At 49.3% G+C, this 27934-nt stretch overlaps 1 protein-coding gene across 1 annotated transcript; it reads right to left on the bottom strand.

Annotated features, from left to right (window-relative positions):
* Positions 1 to 433: 433 nt before the first annotated feature.
* Ackr3 (atypical chemokine receptor 3) lies at positions 434 to 11982 on the bottom strand. Its single transcript, XM_059278101.1, has 2 exons — positions 11909 to 11982; positions 434 to 2315 (listed from the first exon to the last, which is right to left on the bottom strand). Exon 2 carries the CDS (start codon positions 2273 to 2275, stop codon positions 1187 to 1189), a length of 1089 nt encoding a protein of 362 aa, XP_059134084.1. The 5' UTR covers positions 2276 to 2315; positions 11909 to 11982; the 3' UTR covers positions 434 to 1186.
* Positions 11983 to 27934: the final 15952 nt, after the last annotated feature.

Genomic DNA, 27934 nt, shown 5'->3' with positions numbered 1-27934 from the left:
CCCATGCGCTCGGCAGGGGGGTCTAATGGGCATGTGACTGCGGGAGACGGCAGGCGTTGAGATGAGGACTTGAGTTCCTGGGCAGGGGACAGACGGCAGCACATCTTTCACGGCAAGTTCTACCCAACAGCCATTGAGCTGTACCAACCCTTGCCTTCCTCGTCCTCCCCCACTCCCCAGACTCATCACTGCCTAAAAATGGTCCTTCAGGAGCAAAGCAATACTGCTCACCCGGCCCAGAAGCTGCCATTATACCAGTCCATCCATGGGAGCCCCAGCAGTCCCTCCACGGGAGCCCCACAGTTGGGCTTTATGGCAGTTCTCTCTCACTGAACGTTGTTCTTGCGTGGGTCTGCCACACACGTCCATTCACTAGTAGCAGGCCTGCTGTCCAAAGCCCAAGCACACTTTCAAAACAGAAACCCAGATGCAGTTTTAGGAAACAAAAATCTTTATTTAAAAAAATAACTTACAAATAAAGAGAACGCTTTGTTCCCTTTGTTCACGGGTTGGCGGCCAGAAACACAACTCTACAATATGGTTCATGTCACAAACTGCATTGCTGGGCAGTTTTTGTTCCATATCCTGTGCCGGCACAAAACACCACACAGATATAAAACTATTGTAAATAAAACATTTCAGCCAAGACTGGCATAAATTTTTATATATATATTTATATATATTTTTTCAAATCAGCTAACAATTAATGTCATCCTTAGTCAAAACTCAAGTCCAGCTAATCTGAGGCCTACATGGTCTGAATACAACAGCGTTACACCTCCCATACAATATTTAAAATATATTTAACTTTCAAATACATTTATAAGGTACATCCATAGTGAGAAAATAAAGTCTCAAAACTTAAATACAAAAGTCACCAAGTAAAAACTTGAGGAAACACAGAAGATTCTATTGTACAGATGTCCAGGAGCCTCTCCTGAGGCTGGCTTTAATACACAGCTCTGGCTGCAAAGCACAGTCCTGCCTGGGGCAAGCTGTCAGGATGAGCGTCCAGGTGACAGCCATCTTGGCTGGATTTTGAGAGACAGGAAGCGTGGTCACACGCCTTCTTCTCTTCATACCACTTAAGCCACAGGGCCTCAAGCTATTTTGCTTTCTTCTAGAAACCACAGGGCCCAGTGCCCGACTAGCAACACGCATATGTCCCCACACCTCTGCAGAGCGATCACTTGGTGTTCTGTTCCAGGGCAGAGTACTCCGTCTCTGACACTCTGGAGGCATCGATGAGCTTGGTGAGGCCTGTCTTGGCTGAGTACTTGAAAATGAAGGCCTTCATCAGCTCGTACCGGTAGTTGCGGTTGATGAAGCTGTAGAGCACTGGGTTGACACAGCAATGCACCAGGGACAGGCACTGTGTGACATGCAGCGCCGTGAAGAGCACGTTCTCCAGCTGGCAGGTGAACGGGATGTAGTGCAAGATGGAGAAGATGTCTAGAAGAACCACAGCGTGGTATGGCAACCAACACACCAGGAAGACCACCACGTAGGAGAAGATGATCTTCCGGCTGCTGTGCTTCTCCTGGTCACCTGACGCTGACATGGCTCTGGCGAGCAGGAAGTAGAAGATAGCAATGATGGTGAAGGGAACAGCAAAACCCAAGATGACGGAGACCAGCTCCATGCCTATCAGCCACTCCTTGATGCTGTGCTCAGGGTAGAAGGACCGGCAGTAGGTCTCGTTGTTAGAAGCAGATGTAACCGTCTTCAGGTAGTAGGTATCAGGCAGGGACACAAAGAAGGCCAGCAGCCACACCAAGATGCAGACAACACGGCGTGCCATCTTCTTCTTATAGCTAGAGGTGCTGGTAAAGTAGGTGATGGAGAGATAACGGTCCACGCTCATGCACGCCAGGAAGAAGATGCTCCCAAAAAGGTTGATGGAGAAGATGAGGTGTGTGACCTTGCATGTGAGCTCACCCATGGGCCACTGGTTATGCTGCACGAGACTGACCACCCAGACAGGGATGGTGATGACGACCCACAGGTCTGCAATGGCCAGGTTCAAGATGTAGCAGTGTGTGTCATAGCCTGTGGTCTTGGCCTGGATGTTCACCCAGACCACCACGGAGTTGGCAATCATGCCAATCACGAAGATGAAAATGTAGATGAAGGAGAGCGTGTACAACAGCACACTCTTGTTGGGCATGGTGGGACACTGCACAGTGTCCACCACAATGCAGTCGCTGCTGTTGCACGGCCAGTTGATGTCGGAGTAGTTCCCAGGCTCTGCATAGTCAAACAGATGCACATCCATGGTCTGGAGGAGAGCGCCAACTGACCTACAGCAAAGGAAACTGGACAGACAGAGAGACAAGATCATTTCACTGGGACAACCTCAGGTCTCAGTTAAAACATTCATTTTGCTTTATGAAGTCTTCACAAAGAAAGCAGGAAAGAAAACAAGCATCGTCGACTGGGGGAAACAAAGCCACACACCAGCTACAGCTACATGGTGCTGACGAGAGGCTGTGCTTGTGTTCTGTGTCTTTCCAGGACTGTGTTATCGAGGCATCAGCTTGGCTGAGTCCTGGGTGTGAAATCAACATGAGACAAGGGCCAAAGAAATGTCAGACGGTAGAGCCCTGGACACAGTAACACTGCTGGCCTGCCGGTGCTCAGCAGGAGTCCACAGAACCATTTCACTGACATCCCCAAGAGTAGCAGGGTTGATTTGCTCCTGGCATGAACATTACCAGTGTGTTGCTTTGGTGTCTTAATGAAATCACTTTAAATCCTCTTCCAATCTGCATTTAAAATGGGACTCTGTTTTCAGGCTTTTTGCAACATCCATCTGCTAACCTGGAGCCTCCCTGGGTCCTCACCGACCCTCAAGTGACAGTCACGAAGGCCACAGGAAACACAGCCAGCATGTGTGGAATGCCCTGCCATCTGATTGTACCCCAAACTTGAGGACTCTGGGTTTGCAGGGAGTTTTCAGCCAAGGGCAACCCGCCAGTTGCCTCAAGCTCTCAGCCTCTGCCTGAGTTTCTGTTTCTTACTTGCTCAACTGACTTAAGAGCACTGTGTGCCGAGACTCGAAGCATATAAGCCATGCGCCACCTGCTGTACCTCTGAAGGGCTGATGAACCTGTTGACTGATGTCCCTGCTGAACTGCCTGACCTGAAGCCAACATGCTTAGCTGTCATCTTGTCACACCTAGTGAGAATCTGACCCCAGAGTAGCATTATGCCTGGGGTGATTTCTCCACAGACACTGTAGGGACTGCTGGGAGCTGTCTTCTAGTGCCCATCTGTTCATGGTTCTGGGACAATTGACCATGTCATCACAGCCAAACTACACTGCATGACCCGAATGGAGAGATATCCAGTCACATGATGGCACCAGTCACGGGGTGATAACTGAAACAGAGCCAAGCTTGCCTTTCAGGTTCACTGGCGATGGACTCCAGGTTACGCATGAGAACTCCCATGGGGCAGCAGTCAGTGGGTCAGTGCCCAGGGGGCTGACACCAAGGTATGAAAACCCACCAAATCCAGGATTGGACATACCTGGGTTAACATGGTGGCTTCTCAGTCACATCTAAACTAAGATTTAACCCGCTTGTGTCTGCTGTCCCAGGGCAGAAGGGCACAACACAGAAGCTGAGAACCAGCAGGAGCACCACAAACCTTCACCTCCAGCACATGGCCAGGAGGAGAGCACACAGGACTCTCCAGCTGGAAGTGGCCAATTACCCCCGTTAGCAAAGCCTGACCTCACTAACGAGAATGCTGGCAATGTGCTCTTAGGAGTATTAAATCCCTGACAGAGGGGAAGTCAAGAGCTGGCAGGCGACAGCAAGTCAGAGGGCTTTCTCCTTCGAGACAATGGGGATGCAATCTTTAAAAGAAATGACTTCTGATGCCACTTAGGACCACCCACACCATCACCCCACAGCAGGTTATCCACTCCTGAACCCCAACTAAAGGAGAATGCCTGTAAGGCTCTGAGGGGGCTTCTTCCCTGGCAACCTGAACAGACTCTGTGTCCTCAGCTGCTGATGGAAGATCTCGCCTTCTCCATGGGGAGCTTCACCTCCGCCCATTCAGAGCGTCTCCCATGGATGGAGAGGGCGATGGTCCTCAGAGATGTCCTGGCATGGACCCAGAGCCCATGCAGCATAGAAGATGCTGGTTCTGTTCTACAACACAGTTCTGAGAAGTACAGAAGAAGAGCAGCTGTCGGGGGCTGCAGAGAGTCCCTTCCAAAGGATGGGTCCTCCGTGACCTGCTGGACTGGCCTCTGGTAACAGTGCCAGCCCCAGGTTGCTTAGAACTGCTACACACACACACACACACACACACACACACACACACACACACACACACACACATACACTGCCTGCTGACTCTCCACTCTGAGCTCATGACTCCAGGGCAAAGATCTATTTTCTTTTTACTCTATTTCATTAAAATAAAACACATGGTGGCACACACCTCAAACCCCAGCACCCAGGGGGTGGAAGCAAGAAGATCAAAAGTTCAAGGTCATCCTCAGCTGCCTAAGAAGTTGGAAGCCGGCCTGGATTACAATAGACTCAGTCTAGACAGAGCCTTTTCAGTCTTCTCTGACCTGGAGTCTCCACAGAGCAGAGATAGGATTTAAAAAAAAAGAACAACTGGCCCACGAGCATACAAAAGGAGGGATGGCAAAAGGGGACCAGAGTGCTTGGTTGACAACGGTGTGGGCCCTTCCTTGACCTACTGGTCCATCCTGTGGCTTCAGTAAACACAGTCACGGAGGCTGAAACTCTAAAGAAAGAACTGACCTCAAGCCTAGATGACTTGACCTTGGATCCTGAACCTGTCCTCCTTCTCTGTCTGCATCAGGAGGCAGCACCTGGCTCCCACTTCCCTTGCCTTCAGTGCCCAGGCATGCGCAGTGCTGGCAGTGGTCCAAAAAGGCCCCGTGCAGGACGGGGGACAGGAGAGGGTGTCTGCCTTCTGCGTTCTTCCACTGTCCCTGCAGAATCGACTCTCCGGCTCTCGTGTGCATTTGCTAATCTTGGCATTGTTTGAATTCTAGAACAGCAGTGGATGGTAGCAGGGGCTTGAGGATCCACGCCCCCGCTCCCAGCCTGTTGGCTTCTGGCTTTTACCATTGGGGGGAAAAAAATCATGGTTTCATGACCACTGGGTTCCAGAGTCACAGCAGCATTTCTGGGGCAGGCGCAGAGCCCTTCCAGGCTGTCCCTACTTCTGAGGTTCCCTGGCACTGTGGAAGAGTCTCAAGCAGGGGTGAAGCTCTCATGGTCCCATTCTGAAGGACAGAGCTGAAGCTGGTGACTCCTCTGGGCACTGTGACTACCAGTCCCCTGCAATGGGCAACACCCACCCCAGCCAGGTGAAGCTAGAGAGCCCCACACTGACCACCCACCTTCCGTGGGCCCCTGACGGGATGTTTCCTCCCTGCTATGGAAGGCTCCTGGAGACCAGGCAAAAGGAGCAACCTGACCCTCTCTGCTTCAAATAGGTGACTAAGGAAGAGATGTCAGAGAGTCACCCACAGCCTGGCCTTCGTCATTTGGACATCATTCATTAATCAGGTTCTAGAAACAACTAAGACTGATTCTAGAAAAGAGATGATAACAGGACGATCCATCTTCTTAGGGACAACAAAAGCTGCATGTTACCTGGTTGTGGTCTGGAAGCCACAGCCCCTCTGCAGGACATCAGGTGTGTGCCCTCCTAACACTGGTAATGTCTGCCCACCACTGAAGCCAAGAGCCCGCCTCCATTTCTTGCTTAATCCTCAGCAAATGGCCTTCAGCCCTTTTGACAGAAGCGGAGTCATGACACAGTCAACTGAATGACATCCACCCACAGTCCTTGGACTCCACCAGTCCTGGACAAAGCTCTCAGAGAAATCTGAAAGTGAAGACCAGTAAGGGAAAATGAGACTCTACTGACCTCCCAGAGAGGCCCGCATGGAGACCTGGACTCCCTCCAGCAGACGTGGGATTCCCGGGCAGTTCAGGAGGAACGGACTACATTCCACACTAATCTGGATGGGCAGGGGTTTGTGTCCAGAATTAATGTCTCTTGGCCATCATGACTGGTCTGTTCATGCTGGCAACAAGGAGGGCTGACCACCAAGGAGACCAGAAAGAGCTTTCCCCATCCTGCCCAGTCACCCCACCGCTGGAATCAACCCTGGTTCCTTCCCTGCTGTCTTTAGGTCAGAGGTGAAGAGTGATTTGTCATGTGCCCCTGCACACAGTCTCGTTCTTGTTCACTCAAAGTCCACCCCTGGGAAGGCGGGGATGAGACCCACTTCAGATGCTTCCAGTGGACCACATCTGGGTAAAGAACGCATAGGGAGAAGGAGGAAAAGAGTCTCTGAATGATGATTTTATTCTATGATTTTACAAATTCATGAACCTCTTCTTGAGATACCCACCTGTCCTCCAATACACATCCAAGGTATCCACTAAAGCGACATTTGTTTACCAGCAAAAACTGCTGGCTGCGTAGATGTTCAACAACAGCAGACCAGTTCAATAAAGCGTGGTGCATCCGCTGTGTGGAATATGGCACAGCTGTAAAGGGAGGCGGGGGGTGGGGGGTGGGGGGGATGGGGGGGGTGGCGGGGGGGGGGCTACTTTTAAGAACAAGGGCAGTAAATGGCGTGCTGTTAAGCAAAAGGCAAGACGCAGATGCACAGCAGCCTGCCACACAATCCATTGATGTCAGAGAAAAGGCAAAATTAGGAGTGTTTTATATGCAAATACATGCATATAAAGACACAGACAAAGATCTGCGATGAGGCTAAGACTTTGGGCGGGGAAAGTAAACAGGAGGCAAAGGCATTTTTACTCCAGAAAAACGCCCAAATTATTGGAAAGTTCACATCAAAATGATCTAAATTTTAGCAGAGGGAGGAATGACCATTAAAGGCTCTGCTTTTCTGGACCAGAGATTCACTAAAGCAAGAGTGTCCGAGTGGGCTCGCTCTTCCCAAGACTGACTCTCAGTTCATTCAGTCTTGCCTGTCAGTGACTTTGCCCATTATCTACGCGTAGACATCATCCACATCTGTCCAGCTCTCCCATGAGTCCACAGCCCATCAAGTGGTTCAGCCATGCCTCCCAGTCCCAGTGGCCCAAGAGTCCTCTTTGTGAAGTGGAAGACTTTCTCAGAGATATGCCTCTCACTTCTAAGGTTCACTACTCTCCATAAAATGTCCTGGATCACACCCAGCTGCTGCAAGCAGCCTGCGGTATCCAGCTGTTTTCAAATGGCTCGCCTAAGCTCTCTAGCATGCTGGGACAGCACCAGAATTAGAAGCATCCAAATTTAGAGTCTCCATGGGGTGGTGGTTTGGGCTGTGATCCATATGTCCTTATCCCCAGAAAGATCCTTCGGGAGAGTGCCAAGTGTGTTCAGGTGTCTGGCTGAGGTTCACCAAATTGCCTCAACATGTTCGCCACATCCCAATGGAGAGTAGAAGACCCTTCTCAGCCTGGTCCTGTCCCACCCCTCCCGTCCAAGAGCTGTGTATTCCACTGTGTAGTGCAAAGCTGTCCACACTGCTGCCCTATACATCTCTTCCCCACCATGTCACATGTACCTTTGTTTAACTCATGGAGCAAAGTGACCTGGCATAGCGGTCATGCTCCAGGGATGCCAGCAGCCCCGGCAACACTGAGCATCCGCAGACTCAGCGGCAGTCCCTTTCCAGGTGATTCAGACGCTCTCTTCTCAGAGGCACTGCTCTGGGGCAGGTAAAGATGTCAAACCGGGACCACCTCCCCCCATGTACCCACCATCTACACAAGACCATCTGGGAGGTACAAAGGCTTGTCACCCTCCCAGGCATGGGCACATCCTTCAGTAGTAAGATGGGGAACCTTCAGGAGAACAGAACGGAGGCAAGTCAGGACGTCACAGAGGTATCGCTGAAAAGTGAGTCACTGTCTCCATGGAGGAGAGCAGAGATCAGAGGTGAGCCTTGACCTATGGGCAAGGAGGGTTAGCCTTAGCCTGTCCATGCTAGCACAGGTTTGGAGAAAGGCCATGGCTTTGGGACAGAGAGGATTTAAAGACAGAGGTGCCACACAGTCGAGAAGGCCTGGCCCAGGATCCCTTGGCAAAAAAAGGCTTACTGACCCACAGAAGTCAGATAAGATAATGTGGTTCCAGCCCCGAGGACCCAGACCCTGCTGGGAAACAAGAAGCCCTCTGGGCCTGTCAGACCGCTGCCTCCACTTCCTTTACAGGTTTTCTGCAACTTGTGGACTGTGTCCCACATGGAACTTCCTGGAGAAATTCAGTGTGGACTCAAGCTGGGAGGTGACATTTGTCCAGCTGCCTTCACTATCTACACCTCTGGAAAGAGGTCAGGGCAGGTGATGAGACGGAGGGATGAAAACAGAAGTATGCACACGCTGCAGCTTGTCCACACTCCAGTAGCAGGATCCGGGCTCAGCATCTCCCATTCGGGTCCTGGGCTGCAGGCCCAGTGTTTCCACTTGGCTGGGAGAGTCTACACGGAGTGTGCTGCTGAAGCAGGAGAGTCTGGCCACCTCTGTAGAACCGTGAGGCAACGGCCCACCAGGGAGGTGACGACTGCAGTGTTGCTGGTGAATCAAATCCCTGCTTAAGTCTACTTGAAACCCATATCCAACCCGGGTGACATCCACCCAGGCAGCTCTCCATGGCCAAATACTAGTCTTGAGTGCAGAAAGGGAGGGACTCTTGTCTATCCCCCAGCACCGAGCTGGGAAACAATGCTGTCTTGACCACACATTCACTGTGGCCCTGAGTGACCTTACTTCATATAAGTAAGGAATTGCTTTGAATTATTTGAGAACTCAAAAAAATAATAAATACAGAGAGAAAAATCCACACCCTGATTCCGATACAGGCCACCTATCCCCAGGGTTCTTGGCCGAACTTCCCAGCAACACGAGACAGCCTTCTGCACCGTGAACACTCACAGACATAATGAATGTCCCATCCAGAAACCGGATCAGAGCCATTGTGTTCAGTAGCCCAAGGGAGCAGAGCTTGCCTGCAGTGGAGAGATCTAGCCGTCCCTGTACCACACAAAGGCTGCCAGCTGGCAGGATACAGCCAGAGTCTGCATTCCCACCAGCTTAGGACCTGGGCAAGACAATGGGAGGTCCAGGGTTCCCAAGACCGTGTTACGAAAGCTGAAGCTCTTCCTATATACCACACTCAGAGCCAACGGGAAAATGTGGAGACCCAGCGGACACAGCCTTCAAACGCAGCTTCCCATGCTACCCAGGGCTCCACCAGTAGCAGTTCAAGGGCACCTGAGATAGCCTCCATCTCTCCCAGCTGTGGGCTAGAGAACAAAACACTGTCTGCTTCCAACCTACTTGTTCTCGGCAAAATTGTCGCCATAAAATTCCACAGTCCCTGGGATGTGTTAAGAAAGAGAGAAAGAGAGAGAGAGAGAGAGAGAGAGAGAGAGAAAGAGAGAGAGAAGGAAGGAAGAAAAGAAAAGAAAAGAAAAGAAAAGAAAAGAAAAGAAAAGAAAAAAAGTGGAGTTTGGGGGAGGGCAGACTAGCTGTCCCCTTCTTAACCATTTCTAAGTGAGTAGACTCTTGGCCAGAAAGGCATCAACCATTCCCTGCAGAAAATGCCCTTGCCTGCCACCTGGCCCCATCTGTTTATTTAGGCTTCTTGCTTTCATTGTAGTAGAGGATAGGTGTCCCAGTGCCCGGGGACTTTAAAGACACTCATCACTACACATGATTATCAATTTTTATCTAAACACACAGATTTCAATTACAAGACTTTTTGTTTGTTTATTTATTTATTTTGAGGCATGGTATGTATGCTATGTAACCCAAGCTGGCCTCGAACTCACTACAATCCTCCTGCCTCAGCCTCTAGAGTGCTGGAATTACAGGCATGCATCCACCTAACAAGGAACAAGAAGCATTTTAATACCATGCCAGTCCTTACGAATCCCTGGGTGGCTTAGTTTACAAGTAGGAATGCCCTCGGGCCCAAATTCCATTCTGTTTGCTACAAAACCTGTAAGAAAAAGAAAAGTTCTGAAATCTCTGGGGCCCTTTCCTCCCTCGGTGACTCTTACAGTTTATAAAGAAGTATCCCCTCAGCCTCAGCGCTGAGTAACTTCAACCAACTTCCCTATGTGGATTTGAAAATAAGAGCTCTTTGCCTCAAATCCTCACACAAAAAGCCACTGTTCTGGTTAACCAGGGTGTTTCGTGGTGTGGTTTTTGTTTTTTTTTTTTTTTTTTTTTTCCATCTAGAAAGCCTATCCTTGGCCCGCTCTGGGCCTGATTAGAAATCATAATACCTTCTTAGCTCCCTAAGGACTCGCTATTAATACTGGATAAGCTAACCTCCAAAGTCCTGGCTCGGTTAAGCACAAGCATGCTGTCGTGTAACTTTCTAGAACCTTAAAAAATATCTATATGACTGCACCATGCATCTTCCTTTGAAAACAAACTGGCGAGCGCAACAGGCAACAGGCAGGCATGCAGCTTTCCCCTGCTTTACACCTCTCCTCACAGACAGCCCCCTCCTGCCCCTGCTGCCTCCTGGAGGCAGTGGCTGAGCTCAGCCACAGAACACTCAGTGTTTACTGCTCAGACTGGGGAAATTAGAGCAAAATGTTTCCAAGCTCGAGCTTGTGTCCAACTCCCGATAGGAACAGTTTTCGCTCCATCTGGGGCAAGCTCCCATTCAGACGGGAGAAAGACCAGGGCTTTCTCCATTTAAAATCTGCAGCAAGCCACGCACAAATCAGAGCCCCAGGTCTCCTTTCTGGTCTTGCCCATCTGAGCTCCACATTCTCCTGAACTAAATACACACAAAGCCAGCATCTGCTCCTTCCAAGAAAACCAGAAAGTTTCCACACTGGCACAGCGCACACTGAAATCTCAGGGATGCCACTACCCCCAGACACCTTTAAAAGGATGCTCGCTCCCACTCCACTTCGGAGAAATTAATTAATCTTGTTGTGAGCAAATGAATGGAGAGAGACACGGAGAGAAAGAGAGGAAGAGACAGCCTGTCTGCCTTTCACAGTGCCTCATTCTCCTAGCAGCTAGCAGCCAGGAGTCTTGGCTGACCACCCACCCCTGACCTCCCTCTGCAGTCCTCACGGCTGGCCACCCTGTGAACCTTTATGCACCCTAACAAAACTCCCCAATATTCACTGTTTCCTTGGAGAGTTATAAAATACTAGACTTTTTTGTGTCAGCTTCTTTTTTTTCCCCAATTGAAGCTGGGCAATATTTTCTCAAAATTAGATTAGCAGGGAAGCCATGAAGAGATAAGATGAGCTGTATCTAACACTGACATTTACAACTTCCAGAATTCAGGAGCTGAGAATTCCCACCCCCACCCCCGCCAAAAGCACCGAGTTTAAACCCATCCTAAACTCAGAAACATTTAGCGTGGTTGTCTAGTCTACTGGAGGACACCTCTGAACATAGCATATGCTCTTCTGAAAGTATGTTTATGTTTTTACAGCCAGTTCTACCTACTTCCAACCTGATAATCCGAAGCAGAGCAGGTAAACAGTGGTACCAAGCTCACCCCTAAGCCAGCTTTGGGCAAGCTGAATGGGGCATTCCTCATTCTCTCCAAAGTTCCTCTGCCTCCTGGAACTTAAGTACTCACAGCGACAAATCAGAGTCCAGTAGCAGACAAACAGACACGGAGATTTCCCTCCACGAGTGACTGAACTCGGATCCCCCCAATCAGTAGTTTGCAATGCAGGAATGCAGCAAGCAATCACTCCGAGTTTTCAAACCAGACCTACGGGCTCAAAAGCCCCCAGCTCAGGGATCCAAGAGTGTTCTCTGAAAACACCTCTAAGAACAGGCGCCCTGCCCCTCGCTGTCGTTGCTCAGCGAAGATGTCTCGGAAGCTTTCTTACCTCTGGGCTGCCTGGGCTGTGGTTTGCCTTCCTGGCTGTGAGCGCTGCAGGCTGCTTCCTTCAGTGCCGAGCGGTTTGTAGCAACTGAGATCGCTCAGGCTCCGGGCTTGCCTTTTATATACACTGCAGGAAGGCGCCTCTAGGTGGCAGTTTTGCAGCCCTCGTATCTCTGCCCTCCTCCCTCCCACCACAGCTCAGGCAAGCGCGCTTGTACGCGCGCACACGCCCTCCTGTAACCCTCTCTGGGTTGTTGTTTTCTGCACAAACACACGCTTGGGAGCCCGCAGCCTCCCTTCCTTTGCAAAGTCTAGACCCCATGGGGGGAAATGTCAGCAGAAGAAAAACCAAAGGAGGTCCTAGTGCTTCGCAAAATGATCAAATATTGAGCTAGTCTCAGGTATATCTTCAATAATCTAATGAGCACCGGGAGTTCCTTTGAACGGCTGTAGCTTCAGGGAAGGCTTTGTTCCCAAGACAAATTACTCTGAACTTCTGAACTTCGGTGTTGATTTGTCGAGCTTGCGCGCTCTTTGTCGATTCCTCCAAAACAGAAGTCACACTTTGGAAAGGGAACAATTAATCGGCCCTGTACCGCATCACCCAGAAGTGAGGGAAAGTGCCTTTAAGCTGGATTCTACTGGAACTTTTCCACAAGTCCCTGAGACCCTATCGAGACCGTGTTCTACACAGCCGAGCAGTGCCAGTCACTGACAAGGTCTTGTCGCAGGTGAGGTAGCAACCCTTTATCGCGATGATGAGGTTAGCAAACCTCTCTATCGCCATGGTCCTCAGCTAAATCAAAATCTACATGCTTATCTAGGTGCTCCTGGTTAAGATTCCGTGTCAAAATGCGTTCCTTGCAATACCCCATTTAGTAAAATCAAGCATAAAATGACCCAGTCTTTTACTTTTAAAGCTGAGTCACTGCGACGCCTCCCCCAAGACCCCCACCCCACCCCCACCCTCCAAGTGCTGGCTGCCACCCTGCTCTCCGGTTCTCCTGGACTTCTAAAAAGCGGCTACAGTGACCAACGTGGAGGCACCAGCTGTATGCACTCTCCTGCCGGCGCTAGGACTTGCTGAGTCTACTTTTTCTGAGGTTCCCGCGAGACACTGAACACAGAAACCCGAGGACTCGGGGGTCAGAGTCTCACGAAAGCTAAAGACCTTCGGTCTGGAGAAAAACCTTAACAAAAGGGATGGTTTGTTTAAACATCCTTGCACTTTACTCCTGGCGGGGCAGATCCTGCTCAGTGGGCTCCTGGGGAGCACACCTGCTTTCAAGGCTGTGGGAGGGGTCTGCGTCTGCAACAAGTAGCGGGAGATCTGGGGAGGGGGTCATGCAGCCTCCGGGGTGTCCGTGGCCTCACTGCAGGGGAGTGGTCCTAAGGCCTGCGGGCGGGGTCTGTGGCCCGGAGGTGTGGTCTGTGGTCTCAAGGGTGGATCTGCGTCTGGCTAGAGAGGGGGCGGTTCTGTGGCCTCAAAGTCACGTCTGTGGTCGCTAGGGGAAGGAGGCTTGAGTCAGCAGGGAGGGTCTGCAAGCACAAGGAGTGTCCTACAGCTTCTGGCAGGGACGTCTGAGGCCTCAGGGTCAGAGAGGGAGGGGTCTGGAGTCAGCCTGGCCGTCCTGCCCCAGGCCTTCTAACTTCCATTCACTAAAGACCAGGCGGGATTTGCCGGATAGCAGTCCGCCCTGGCTTCCAGTGGGATGACAGAGCGCCTGCGCGCCGCCACACGCCCAGGCCCGGGCCAACCCCTCGGCAAGGAAAGCTCTTAGTCGCCTTTGTCCAGAGCCCAGCGCTGTCCCGGAGCAAAGCAGAGACCTGCCCTCGTGCGGTCAGCTCAGAATGTCCACAACCGGGACGCTCGGCTTCTCACCGCGAGGCATGGACCAGGGCGGACCACAGAGAACTGGACTCTCCCTGCAGGAAGTGCGCTGTCTACTATGCAGAGCCACATTGGTAAATCATGCACTTGCCAAGGAGGAAGACACAGTGGTTTTGTTGTTGTTGTTTTCTTTTTTTTCCGAGACAGGGTTTTTCTGTGTAGCCTTGGCAGTCCTGGAACTCGCTCTGTAGACCAGGCGGGCCTCGAACTCATGGAGACCTGCTTCTGCTGGGATTGAAGGCCTGCACTACCACCTCCCGGCGCAAAGTAATTTTTTAAAAAGCGGTAAGTATACACCCAGCCTGAGCGCTCTAGGTGGTTCAGCCTCTTGCTGGAGTGTCCAGCCTCGAAGTTCCTGGAGCCTCACTCATCTTGTCTCAGCAACAAGAGGGACAAGATGGCGCAGAGGGTAGAGGCTCTGGGGGTCAGGCCTGATGATCTGAGTTGGATTCCCAGTACCAAAAAAGAGAGAACTAATTCACAAAAGTTGTCCTCCGACTTCCGTGTGTTCGTGTGTGTTTGTGTGTGTGTGTGTGTGTGTGTGTGTGTGTGTGTGTGTGTGAGAGAGAGAGAGAGAGAGAGAGAGAGAGAGAGAGAGAGGAAGAAGGAGGAAAGAAAGAGAGAGAAAGAGAAAGAACAAAAGAAAGAAAGAAAGGAAGGAAGGAAGGAAGGAAGGAAGGAAGGAAGGAAGGAAGGAAGGAAGAAGTGAGCATGTAGTATTCTAAGAAAATAAGTCCAGTGCCCAGAGGCATAGGCCATGTCCTTGAAACCATTGCTATTTCCCAGCTCTAGAAAGGACTGTCTTGGTGCAGTACGCCCATTTTGTAAGGTATGCCTATTTGGCTGAAGTGAAGCATATTGTCCTATTTAAGGCCTCCCTGCTTTGGCCAGGAACCTGTTGGATGACTCACAATAGGACAAAACAGGAACAGGACACTGTCCCCGCTGCCCAGAGCTCTGCTCCTAGATGCTACAGTCCTGGGGTGCTGAGTGCAAAGTATCCGGTGTCTCCCACTCAGCTCACTCAGAAGCCCATATGACAGCTATGCCCTCTGGAGCCCATTCTCATGTTAGCATGCCTGCCGTCACCTCCTGCCTCAAGCCTACCCACTCAAACGACCACCCTTGAAGGGCCAGGGCTGGGGCAGGCTAGACCCTACTCTCAGCCTGCAGAGTAGAATGGAAATGTTGAGTTACTATGAATATGTCCAGGGATCTTCAAGCAGCTGGCCAGGAGACAAAGCATTACAATGTCCTTGCATTGCAACCCAGGAAGAGGCGTCATCCTCCAGGGGCCAGTCGGAACAGGAGTGCTTCCTGTGGGACAGGACATCCCCTGAATTACTGCGATACCAGATCCCTTCCTTAGAGGTGAGGTCAGCACCCTAACCTCCAGAGGATGTCTCAACTGGGCAGTCCAAACAGCTCCATCTTGGAAGTGACTCTTGTGTCAACTCTCCTCAGGTGACTGAGTCTCTTTGAGTGACAGGTTGTCTGTCATCTGTAATAAATGGACCTTCTGTTCTTGCTGGGTGCCAGTCAGGATTCAAGGAGCAGGTGCATGTTGGGGTACCCAAGAGGGGCACAGACAGGCTGATCTTCTTCATCCCATCTCTGTAACAGCCCAAACTCTTATGATGTGGAGTTCTTTAAGGAATATAGGAGTGCCTTAGCTAATGCTGTTGGCACAAACACTTGGGTGATGTTTAGAAATGACCCTTGGCCATTGCTAGGTATGAGCATTGTCTTGCTGTCTCCCATCCCTCTGAGGGTCCCACCCACATTCTTCCTTGTAATCCTGAGAGCAACTCTCCTCTCACTTCTGTAATGAGACTGAGGCCCCGAGAGCAGTTGGCGGTGAGTGACCGTGGGGTGGGGGTGGGGGTGGCATACAAAACTTCGTTTGCCTGACTCCTGCCCAGTACCGCAGAAAAGCAAATCATCGAAAGAAGATAAGAAAACAAGTGTGAAATGTGTCAGGGATGGGATGTGGTTCAGTGGTCCCCAGACCTGTCCGTAAGTTCGATGTAGCTCTAATAAAAGCCCTGGGTGTTTCTTTTAAAACTGAACTTCATGGAAGGCTCTAAATGTTGCTAAAACTGTCTTTAAATAGAAGAATGTTGGACACTCACACTTCATAGCTCCCTGACTTATCATGAAGCTATGTGATTGATCTGGCTTTCTGGTAGAGAGGCCAAGAATAATTCCTCACAAGTACATTTGAGAGAGAGCTGGGTGTGTAGCTTGGCGGGAAAGCACTTGCCTAGCATGGCAAGGACCCGAGTTGCATAAAACAAAACAAAACAAAACCCAACCAAGCGTACATAAGAGATAGCTGACAGAAAGAAGCACAGAATAATTAGTTGTGCTGGTTTGAAAATGGCCCCCATAGGCCCGCAGAGAGTGGCACTATTAGGAAGTGTGGCCTTGTTGGAGTAGGTGTGGTTTTGTTGGAGGAAGTGTGTCACTGGGTGTGGGCTTTGAGGGTTCAGAAGCTCAAGCCAGGCCAGTGTCATTCTCTCATCCTACTGCCTGTTGATCTGGATGTAGAGCTCTCGGCCACCTCTTCTAGCACCGTGTCTGCCTGTGTGCCCAAATGCTTCCCAACACCATGAAAAAGGACGAAACCTCTAAATTACAAGCCAGCCCCAGTTAAATGTTTTCCTTTATAAGAGTTTCTATGGTCATGGTGTCTCTTCACAGCAATAGAAACCCTAACCAAGACATTAGGAAAGTTAAGAACAGTTATATTCAACATAGGCAGTATGAACCAATGGTCTTAGTCTGTATCTCTTGCCAGTAACAAAAATCACTATAAGACTTGACACTATGAAACTACAAGCAGGGAATGGAGACGAAACACCTCAGGGTGTTAAAAGCAGACAAGGGACTTGGGGGCACAGTTCTCAAAGCACAGGAAACAGGAACAAAAGTAGGTGAACAGGATTCTACAAAACTCCCAAGCATTCACACAGCAAAGAAAGCAGTCAGCAGAGTGAGGGTCCCACCTCAGAACAATGTACAGTGCAGCAAAATACTTGGAGCACACACTCCTGCCAGGTTAATACCCAGAGTGCAGAGAGAACCCTAAACACACCATAGGAACATGGCAGACAACTAACTCGGTAACAAATGAGCAACAGACCTAAGTGCACACTTCTCCAAAGGAGTCGTGCAGTTGACCAGTAAGCACATGAAAAAATGTTCAGCATCACTAATGATCATGAGAATGTAAGCCCAGAGCAAATGAGATGCAGCCTCACTCCACTGAGGTGACCAGAATCTAGACAACGTGACAACAAGATCTGGCAGGTAGACAAAAAAAACAGGAATGCTTGTCCACTGCTGGGGGGCAAAAAACTGGAACAGCCACTGTTGGAAGCAGCATGGAGAGACCTCAATTCTTTAAACAGACCCACTAGGTACATACCCAAAGGAGATAAAAACGAGTTATGTCAAAGAGGTATCTACACCCCATGTTTGTTGCAACACTGTCCCCCAATAATAAAAACACAGGCATGTCCTGAGTGTCCATCAACTGATGAGTGAGTGGCAAATGCATAACAGGATGCTGTCTTTTCATACAGTTTTTATTGATGTGATAAAACACCACAACCAAAAGCAACATGGCAGGAAAAGAGTTTATTTCTGCTTACAGTTCCATATCACCGAGGGAAGTCAGAGCAGGCGTTCCAACGGGGCCAAAACTGGGGTCAAGAGCTGATGCAGAGGCCATCGATAGAGCAGTGCTGCTTATGGGCTTTCTCCTCATGGCTTGCTCAACCTACTTTCTTATATACCCCATATATATGTTCCCACCACCATATTGGTCTGAGACCTCCCACATCAGCTGTTAATCAAGAAAATGCAACATTGCCTACAGGCCAATCTGGTGGGAACATTTATCAACTGAGATTCTCTCTTGGAGAATGACTCTAGCATGTGTTCAGTTGACATAAAACTATGCAGCACATGCACTAGTCAGCTGTAAACGCATGGAATCCTGTCACCTGCAGCAAGGTGAACAAAACACAGTTCATTGTAAAGTTAAACAATGTATTTCATTACATATAGTATTTATATAGAACACTATATGTGTATATACATATGCATTCACACCCACACACATGTTGTAGAATATTTCTTTACACTGTGAGGATGAGTCTTTGCCAGGGAGTTCTGATTGGTTTAATAAAGAGCTGAATGGCCAATAGCTAGGCAGGAAGAGGTTAGGCAGGACTTGCAGGGACAGGGAGGACTCTGTGAAGAGAAAGGGCAGAGTCACCAGCCAGACACAGATAGGAAACAGGAGATGCTAGATGGAAGAAAGCTAACACCATACGATAGGACATAGATTGATATAAATGGGTTAATTTAAGTTATAAGAGCTGGTTAGGAACAAGCCTAAGCTGTAGGCTGAGCTTTCATAATTAAGGAGAAGTCTCCATGTCATTTGTGAGCTGGCAGCCCAAAGAAAAATCCTACTACACACACACATAAAGTTGAGAGCAGAATGGTGGGATACTGGGGAGTTGAGTGGGGAGGAAGAGATGAAGGGAGGCTGATCAGTGGGTGCTGTTGAACAATAAGATGACTGCAGGTACCAATCATGCCCCATGCATTAACACCATTAGAAGAAGAGAATTTGAAGGGTCTTGTAGCCATAAGTTTTTCTGGTCCCACCCGGCCCCACCCAGCCCCACAGTCCCACAGCCACTTATAAAATAATCACTCAGAGGCTTAATATTATTTACAAACTGTATGGCCTGTGGCAGGGCTCTTGCTAGCTAACTCTTATATCTTAAATTAACCCATTTCTATTAATCTATGTTTTCCCACATGTTCCATGGCTTTACCGGTCTGCTGGCATGTTCTTCTTTGGGTGGCAGGCTGGCTTCTCTCCAGACTCAGCCTTTCTCTTTCCTGTCTCTCTCCTTGGATTTCCCACCTGCCTCTAAGCTGCCTTGCCATAGGCCAAAGTAGATTATTTATTAGCCAATGAGAGCAACACATATTCACAGCATACAGAAAGACATCCCCCAGCAGGGTCTCACTCTAAAGAAATGACAATCAAGAAGGTAGGAGCTTACCTTGATTTAAAACAATACAGTGTGTTCATGCATCAAAAGGTAACGTGAGGCCCCACTGATTATCATTTTTTAATTTTAGGTGTCAATTAAGGATAAGTTTTACTCGAGATGGGAAGATGACTCGTGGCTAAGAGCACTTGCTATGCGAACATGAAGACCTGAGTTGGCATCTCTGGTACCCTCTTAAAAGCCAATGGTCATGTGAGCTTTTAACCCTAGTGCTTGGTAGTGTGGCAGTGTGTGTGTGTGTGTGTGTGTGTGTGTGTGTGTGTGTGTGTGTATGTGGAGAAGAGTTAATCCTAGGAACTCAGTGACCAACCAGCCTGAGAGGAGTGGAGGGGTGATTAAAAAAGAAAGAAAGAAAGAAAGAAAGAAAGAAAGAAAGAAAGAAAGAAAGAAAGAAAGAAAGAAAGAAAGAAAGAAAGAAAGAAACCATAAAAACGAATGTTCCAGGTTCCGTGAAAGACCCTTTCTCAAGGGATTAAGGAAGAGAGTAACACAAGCAGACATTTGCACAGGTGCACGCCTACACCCGTGCATGTGCACACACACTTTTACTCCTTAGCACTTACTGCCTCTTGTGTTTGGAATTTTTCGTTCTCAGCTGTTTTTAAACAGGTGGGGGGCCGAGTTTTTAAAAGTTTGGAGTGAAGTATCCTTTTCCCTGCTTCTGCTTCAGTGTGAAGTTTGACACAGAAAAGAACGTCTCCTGTTCTCAAAGAGGCCGGAAACGTCTGCTGTGAGAATGTATCAAAGCTTGGAAACCTAATGAGATCCTGAGTGCTGTGGGTCAGACCTGAGGCTCATTTTCCCAACTTGGACAACGTTCCAAAGCCTTCTGCTTTCAGCCCCTTAAAACTACAATATATAGATTTTAGCTTCAAAACACTTAAAGCAATTCAGCTTAAAAATACCTAAACCCTGGAGGCCAGCCAAGAATGTGCACCTTAGTCGACCCATAAAATGATTGGAGCTACGTGCTGGTAGACCTAAACATTTCCCTTTTCATTTATGTTTGACACGCCCCCGAGACACCAGAGAGGTAAACTGAGTAAGGGAGACATCTCCTCCCTTTTCTTTTCATTCCTCCTTTTCATTTTAAAACCATCACAAACCCACAGAAAAGTCTCTAGTAAAGGGGGGGAAAAAGACTTTTTCCCTGAACCATTTGTCCCAGCATAGCAACCCGATGTCTTTCCATCCTTATGTGCTGTTTCTCACAGGGATGCAGGGATGTCCTCTGTTATCCCTACTCAGTCACCAGAGTCAGCATGTAAATGGCAACACCTTCCACCTCAAGTTACCAAGCCTCACTGGGGTTTGGTAGAGTTTTGGCTGTTTGTTGTTGTTGTTGTTTTATTTTGTTTTGAATGTGTGCAAGTGTGTGTGCACACACACGTGCATGTGTGACATGGGTGCTAGGAACTGAACTCAGGATCTCTGGAAGAGTGGCAAGTGTTCCTAACCTCTGAGGCATCTCTCCAGCTCCAGGACTGGGCTTTTAAAGGTTAGTCCAGCATTATTTTATTTGGAGAAAGGCTCCCCACAACTCTGTGCCCACATATGCCCTATCTCTAGTCCCTTCCACTTGGCTCTGGTTCTCGATATTCCATGGCTTTAGCAAGAAACACTGACACATTGGGTGGAATGGGCTGGTTCCTGTGTTGATTGCTTCTTTTGGGGTGTGTCTGGTGGTTCCTTGTACACGTGTGGCCCACACACCACAGGAATGAGGGTGTGCTCTTCCCGCTGGCCCACCAAGTATGAACAATGTCAACTTGTTCCCATTCAGATGCTCTTTTCTCTGGTCTTTTAAGGGTTTTCCTCGCCTTATCTCTTTTCTCCTAACTAGAACACACTTTAAATGTCTCATTCTTTCCCAAATGTTCAATTTATTCATTTGTTTATTGCCGTGTGGTTTCCCATTTTATTTGGTGAGTTATAATACACTACTGTCGATATTTATTTTGCCCCTTATCTCTGTATTCACTCAGCCGAGAGGAGCTGGCCTTTATCTTTTTAACATACTCCCATCATTCTTTGGATAGTTAATTGCCTGCCTGCAGGGCTTCAACGAGATCTCGACCACCCTAAGAACGGAATGATAGGGACAGGAGATACAAAGGAAATACACCAAGTCTAGATTCTGATCAAGGTGCAACTTTATTTTTCTCCAGGAGGGTTTATATAGTTCCTGCAGGGTGGGGGGAGCAAGAAGCTGTCATCTGCATAAGGTGGAGCAAGCTAACAGGATGTTTGTATAGGATGTCCACAGGGTGAAAGGGTCAAGGGCTCTGACTCAATGCCCTGTTGCTAGGCAACCTGACTGTAAGATGATCTAGTTCCCTGTCTTATGGGGGGGGGGTGTCTGTATTTTTCCACTAATTAGAGATTCTGTCCTTGTCCCTGACAGTTAATTGTTGTCAGACACAAGAGTTGGTCTGTTCTCACCTTCTACTTTCCCTAGCCTGCCCTGAAATCTGTCTCTTCAAGGAGCTTAGCAATAATGCTATGTAGAAGCCAGTGGGTGCAAAGTATACCCATAGCTGGCCTCAGGAAGAACAAGACAGGGACCCCAATTGCATCAAGATCCCATCATCTCTCTCTGTGGTGATTAATCTTGATGCTGCACTTATTATATTGAGAACTGCTTAGGAGATTGGTAAAGAACACCTGGGCGTGTGTGTGAGGACATTTCCAGATGTGAAAACTTGAATGTGTGTGACATCTCCCTTAGGCTGGGGCCGGGATGCAATAAAAGGGGAAAGAGGAGGAAGTGTAGGCATAGTCTTCTCTCCTTCTAGTCTACCATGATGTGCCACACCCTCCCTGTCAGCATGTGCTGGAGCTCCTGATCCGTGAACCAAACTGAGTTCTTAGTCCTCAAAAAACTCAGCAAAGCACAGGGGAGAGCCATCTAACGCCTGCAAAGAGGGAGCTCTGGACTCCTGGTGGGAATTAGTTCTCAGCTTCACAGCATCACACCTAAAGTGATTTTCCAGTTGTCTTTACTGTGGCTTCCCAAGAGAAAAGGACCTTTTTACACACAGCAAGGAAAGTTATCATCCCCAGGTGTGAGGACAGGACAAGGAAAATCTCTCACAATTTCCCTTCAATTTTCAGTCTCTCTTGGTGTCTTCATGCCTCTGTAACTGTCTGTGGAATCCACTGTGAGTTTCCAGGTTAGCCATGATGGTTAGACCCTGACTGTGTCTTTTAAAAACAGATAGCATACAGCATCTATATTCATTGAGTTCAAGCTCATTGGTCAATGATACCAGTGTCTCTGTGCTTTTAGTGTCTTTTTTTTTTTTTTCCTCAAGGAAGTATCGATCAACCCATCAGTCAATCATGCTGCCCTTTATATCCTTCTTGTCCAGTCTTCTGTCACAGTCAAGTCCAGTCTGGAAAATTCACTACTTCTCTCTAAAGTATCTTTCTCCATCTTTCTCGTCTCAGGCTGGAATCAGGGCTTCAGGCAGCTGACGTGGACGTTGTTGCCAGGTGTGGAAAGAGCCTGCAAAGCCCCATTTCTGGCATAGATAGTCACATAAGGAGTCAGTCCCTTAGATAGATCTATCACTGGGGTCAAAGAGGCAGGGCAAACCCTGGGTGACATGGCAGAAGATGACCTAACCCTCTCTGTTGGCACCTCTGGAGCAGGGTGTGGAGGGTTTTCTTCACACTGGAGTATAGCATAAATCTTAAAAGGTCTTATTAATTAAATCAAACCTGAGCCAAGTATTGGGGTGAACACTGGAAGATCAGAGAGACAGAACAAGCCACAGCTAACCTCACCTGGCCAACTTCTCAGCTGGTCTTGTTTCCTCAGACTGGAAGCCTCTCTGTCCTCATATCCAAATGGCTCTCAGCTGTACTGTGCTGCCCAAAACCCGAAAGCTTAACCAGCCAAATGCTGCTAGTTTCTGGTCCTCACGCCTTATATATCTTTCTGCTTTCTACCACCACTCCCTGGGATTAAAGGCTGCTTTCTGGGATTAAAGGCATGTGTCACCATGCCTGGCTGTTTCCAATGTGGCCTTGAACTCACAGAGATCCAGAGGGATTTCTACCTCTGGAGTGCTAGGATTTAAGGTGTGAGTGCCACCATTTTCTAGCCTTTGTATCTAGTGGCTGTTCTGTCTCTGACCCCAGATAAGTTTACTAGGGTGCACAATATTTTGGGGAACACAATACCACCACACTGGAGGATACCTGCCCTCTGTTAGTGAGGCCTGCCCATGCTCTCCTGTCCCCAGAAGAGTCAAAATAACCACAGAGGTAGAAAGTGTGTACAGTTGGTAGGGTGTAGGAGTGTTGCTGTTCTGGCTCTACCGATCGGGGTGCCCCGGGGAAGCGGGTGAGATGACGTGGAGACGACACAGGCTCTGGGAGATTGCAAGCAAGCTCGTTTATTCAAACAAAGACTCAGGCTTATATTGAGAAAGTCGCGGGCTATGGCTTCTATGGCAATTGTGGCATTTCTCGATTCGGCCCTGGGTTTTACATTGGCAATTGAAGAGTCAACATAACCACACAGGTAGAAAGTGCGTACAGTTTGTAGGGTGTAGGAAGCCTGGGGAAGATGCAGAGTGAAAACATTGACAGGTCAGAAAGGCTGCTAGGGAGAGAAAGCTGGTCTGTGTGTTCAGGACCAGACCTGACCAAGGAAGCTGGCTCAGTTCCAAGAGCCACTTCTCAACCATCCAGGGGGAGGCAGCCTGTAGCTGGGGCACCCCAACACAAGCTTGGCAACTCTTTGATTGAGATGTGAGGTTTGGGGATTTGGGCCTTCGATGGAGGGGCTGGTGGGTTTTGTAAATAACGTTTCCAAAGTTGTCATTCTATAAAATGACTCTCTTAGGATGTCTAAAAACTCACTGCAAGCAGGCTACAAAAAGCGTTTGTGTCTCAGGTTGGTCCTGTGGACAAGGTGTGGGTCCTTGAGCACTCGCGCTGTGCCAACTGGGAATGGTGTTAATATGCAAGTCAGGAGAAGGTGCCAGGGACGGATGCACGAAAGAAGTCTTGTCTCCATGTTGGGCACAGTGGCCCTGTGGGCTTCCACAGCCCATGGGGCTCCTCCAGGGCCAGACTCCAGAGATCGGGTAGCCTCAGTTTCCCTGCAGAAAGGTGAATTTAAGTAATTGCCTCAGCTGAGATTATCCCCCAGCCCTATAAGATGGTCCCTGCCATCCTAGGAACCCTGCCTTCTACATACCATCTGTATCTTCTTCCTGGATGAGTCTTCCATGTGTGTCTCAGCCTTAGGGCCTGGCTGCCCTGCATCTGTGAACCCCACCTTCTTTCCAGTCCTCTTCTTGCTAGTTAGTTCTTCGTGCCTCCTTTCTTGTTACTGTCTTTGGAGTTGTTGATGTGGATATGTTGGGGACAGAACCCAAGGCCTCATAGTCACTAGGCAAGCATTCCGTCACTGAGACACCCTGATCCCTCCAAACTGGCAGACGCTGCCTGCTCCCGCCACCAGGCTTACAGTCTGTCTCCCACTGACTGTTCCTCTTTAGTCTTCAGCTCTTGTTTTGTTCCAGCTGCCCTGACCCTTCCCACTCGGAACTCGTCACCCTCAGGAGTCCGCACAGGACCCATTCAGATCTATTGGCACCGGCTGAACTATGCTTCCTGCTACAGTTATTCATGTGACATGTATAAAGGATTAATAACTCTCCACGTTAGCAACTACTTCTTGTTTTTGTTTTTCCAGAATAGAGAGAGGTCGAGTTCCACAGAGAGGGGGCGCAGCTCAGGCTGTGGGGTTCCCTGCTGTGCTGTATCTTGTGACCTGCCGTCTGGGACCCCAGATGAGTGTGACACAGTTGCAGGTGTGAAGCAGGTTCTGAACAAAGCCACACTTGGAGGGGATGGCTGAATAACAATGCAAGACAAATGTCCCCTGATGCTCAGAACAGGTGGGGTGGAGCCATGAAAACAGTCCCTAAAAGAACACTTTGTTTCTGGAAGGCTTTATCTCCCAGATCCCTTTCCTGCATCATCAGATGTGCGCCAACCAACCCTTGGCCCCACAAGCCCGCACTGCCGTTCAAAGCTGCGGTTGCAGGCACCGAGCTGTGGTACCCCTCCGGGTGGATTCTTTGTGCACCGATGCCCTAGGCTGGCAGGTAGATGCGGTCCTGACCCCTTCCACAGCATGAGACGTGCCCTTCCTTAGTTACAGCTAGGTTCCTCTTTATCTAATCTCTAAGATACTCACTTTGCAGCCCTTATTCCAGCCACCACCAGCTTCATGTCCAGCTCAGCCTGTGACACCGGGTGCCCCGTCCATCCTCCGTCTTTCTGACTCACTTTCTCAACCTCTCCATCTTTGCTGCCTTGGGCAAAAATTATAGTTCCTTTTAAAAGATGGCAAGTGTAAGCATGCCAAAACTCACCAGTGTTTCCTTCAGACGCGGCTGGTTTGGGTCTCCTGAACTTTGCAGGGACCTGGGCGTCTTAGCTCTGGTGGCCAAGCCCTCGCTTTGTCCCTTTGGTGGCTGCCTGCTGTGTGTTAACGCCACCCTGTTTCTAAAGGGCATCCCAGCAAACACACCTATGTAAACAGATAGACTGCTCCTGTGGCCACCACCTCCATCCGTGAGTCCTCATTTTATTCAGATTTCCTAGCTATCCAACAAAAGCAAGTTTCACCGTTTTCCATATAAAATTTCCCCTGCCCATCCCCCCACCCGCTGTGATCTGGAAGGATCAGAGGAGGGAGGGAGGGAGCCTGGGAGGAAACACAACTTAAAGAGGTTTGCTGACAGTTCCCTCTGCTTCCGCCTTTACCACTTTCCTCAAAATTGCCCCGGCCAGTTAATGAGCTCCAGATAAATGACAGTTCTTTCTCTGTCCCCAGTGTCCGTCCCCTCTTGTGGCCTTTGTACACAATCCCAAGGACACACTGGCCAGTCCGGGGCCATTGACCTGGCAGGGAGGTCCTCCCCCACTTCTACATCTCCTTTCAGGAGTTCACAATACGAATTTACATCCTAAAAGATCCTCTCCATTGTGCCCTGAGAAATGCCAGGGTCTGTAGTAGACAGGTGTCAAAACTCTGAATTGGATATGAGACAGCAGACCCAGGCGGAGAGTTGCATGTGTGCGTGGGGAGTGTGTGGGGGGAGGGGTGGGCCGTGTTTCTGTTACAAATTTGCAGATGGGAAAGAAGAAGATGATGCAAGGCTTGGGCATGTGTAAGAGCACCTAGCCAGTCAGGAGAGTAGGACCAGCAGCGTGATGGGAGATCGACACTTCCAATCCCAACCCTAGGCTGTGGCTATTGACCTTCCTGGGCCAGGGTAGAGCTAATAGCCGGTGGGGCCTGCTGGGGCCATTCTTAAAGGCCAGATCAGACAAACAAGGAGGCAGAGCCCAGCAGAACTAGGTCTTGGAGGACAGGGATGCAGCATGAATCTGAGCTGGCTGACGCTGAAGATGAGAGGCCATGATTCTCAGCAGCCCAAGGCACGTTTTGGCATTGCAAGTCCTCCCCTAGTCATGGCAGAGGCTCTCCTGTTGGATCAGAAGAGGGACACGTGCAGGGCCAGGATGCCACCTGCTTGAACACCGGGGTCAGTTAGCACATGATCCTGCTGCTTCCTGGGTCTGCTTCCCACAGACAAAGGTTGAACCAAGTGCCCCTATCATGCAAGCTACCCAGGATCCCTCACGGTGCCTGTCCCTACCTAGTTCTGTGTGCCTCTGGGTATCATAGGCAAGCACTTTCTGTGTGTTTACAGGAGTGTCTAGAGTTTGTTTTTCTTCCTGTAACCAGACTGGCCTTGGGGCAGTTGCTCCTGCTTAAAACCGCATCAGGGGCCTTAAAGTGGCCAAGTGAGAGGGGATCTGGGATGCGGGGCTGGTGGCATGAGAAATCAGTTTCCTGTCTAGGGCTGGCATGTTAGCAGAAGCCCTGGATTTCAAGATACTGACATAGAAATAGGTCAGCATGATATCACCCAATAGTATCAGCTCTGCCCTCAGATGGATGCAAGATGTATATTTCCATCAGTGCTAAGGGAGGTGGGGAAACTGAGGCAGGGCATCCAAAGAGAGCAACTCCTCGAGAAAAAGAGATAGCTCTGTGACAAGGGTTGGCACCCAGGGTAGAGGCTTGGTGACAGAAACTAAGAAGTAAGATGGGCTCTCCCTGTGTGCCCAGTGAAGAGGTGTGAGAGGTCCTGTGACAGTCAGTGACATGGTGAACAACTTCATTACCAATGGAAAGGACAGCAATACACATCAACCAAGAATCTACCTGGAGCCCTGGCACCAGCCCTGAAGAGGGCAAGTGTCCCCGTTTCACAAATGAAGAACCCCAGGTCCTGTCAGGGTGCACCATGCAGCGCAGGTCGATTGAAGAAAGAAGGCACTCCCAAGATGAAATTTTAAGGCCTGTGTGGCAGCAGGAAGGTCCAGCCTCTTTTGATGCACTGAACCCTGAGCAGTGTACAAAGGCGTATTTATTGAAAGTTACACAAAGTATTTCCTCATACGAAAGTCCCTAATCTCAATTTACATGTCTTACTGAAGGAGAGCGTCACATGCCTCCATGACTCCTTTGTTATGTATCATGTGCAATACACAGTAATACAAGAGCCTCGGGTGTGCCTGAGGTGTCTTGGGACCAAAGTCGTGGGATGGCTGCAATGCCCCTTCAGCAAAACACTCACTGTTTTCCACAAGCATTCTTCAGGTCATTGAGTACTTCTAAAAAACGGTTGTTCATACAGTGACTCTGCTAAATTCTTACAACAAGGTCCAAAATACAACAAGCCCTGTCTGCAGCCTGTCCTGGGGTGAGGGTCAAGTCAACCTCGGTCCATCTCGAGAGGACTCAGATCCACTGCTTATCCTGCCCAGAGCCGAAGAGGATTGTTGGCTCCGTCGGAGAAGACAGCTCAGTTGGTCAAGAGCCTGTCCCGAAAGCCTGAGGACCAGAGTTCTTCCACTGAACCCACATGCGTAAGGCTGGATATGGCGGTGTGCTCTTGTAATTCCACAGTGGGAGTTGGAGAGTAGAAGCAGACAGATT

Source organism: Peromyscus eremicus, chromosome 13, assembly GCF_949786415.1.
Source record: "Peromyscus eremicus chromosome 13, PerEre_H2_v1, whole genome shotgun sequence".
In the NCBI taxonomy this organism is placed as follows: domain Eukaryota; kingdom Metazoa; phylum Chordata; class Mammalia; order Rodentia; family Cricetidae; genus Peromyscus; species Peromyscus eremicus.
The sequence above is the reverse complement of the archived record's forward strand: the minus strand, read 5'-3'. Positions and strand labels throughout refer to the sequence as shown.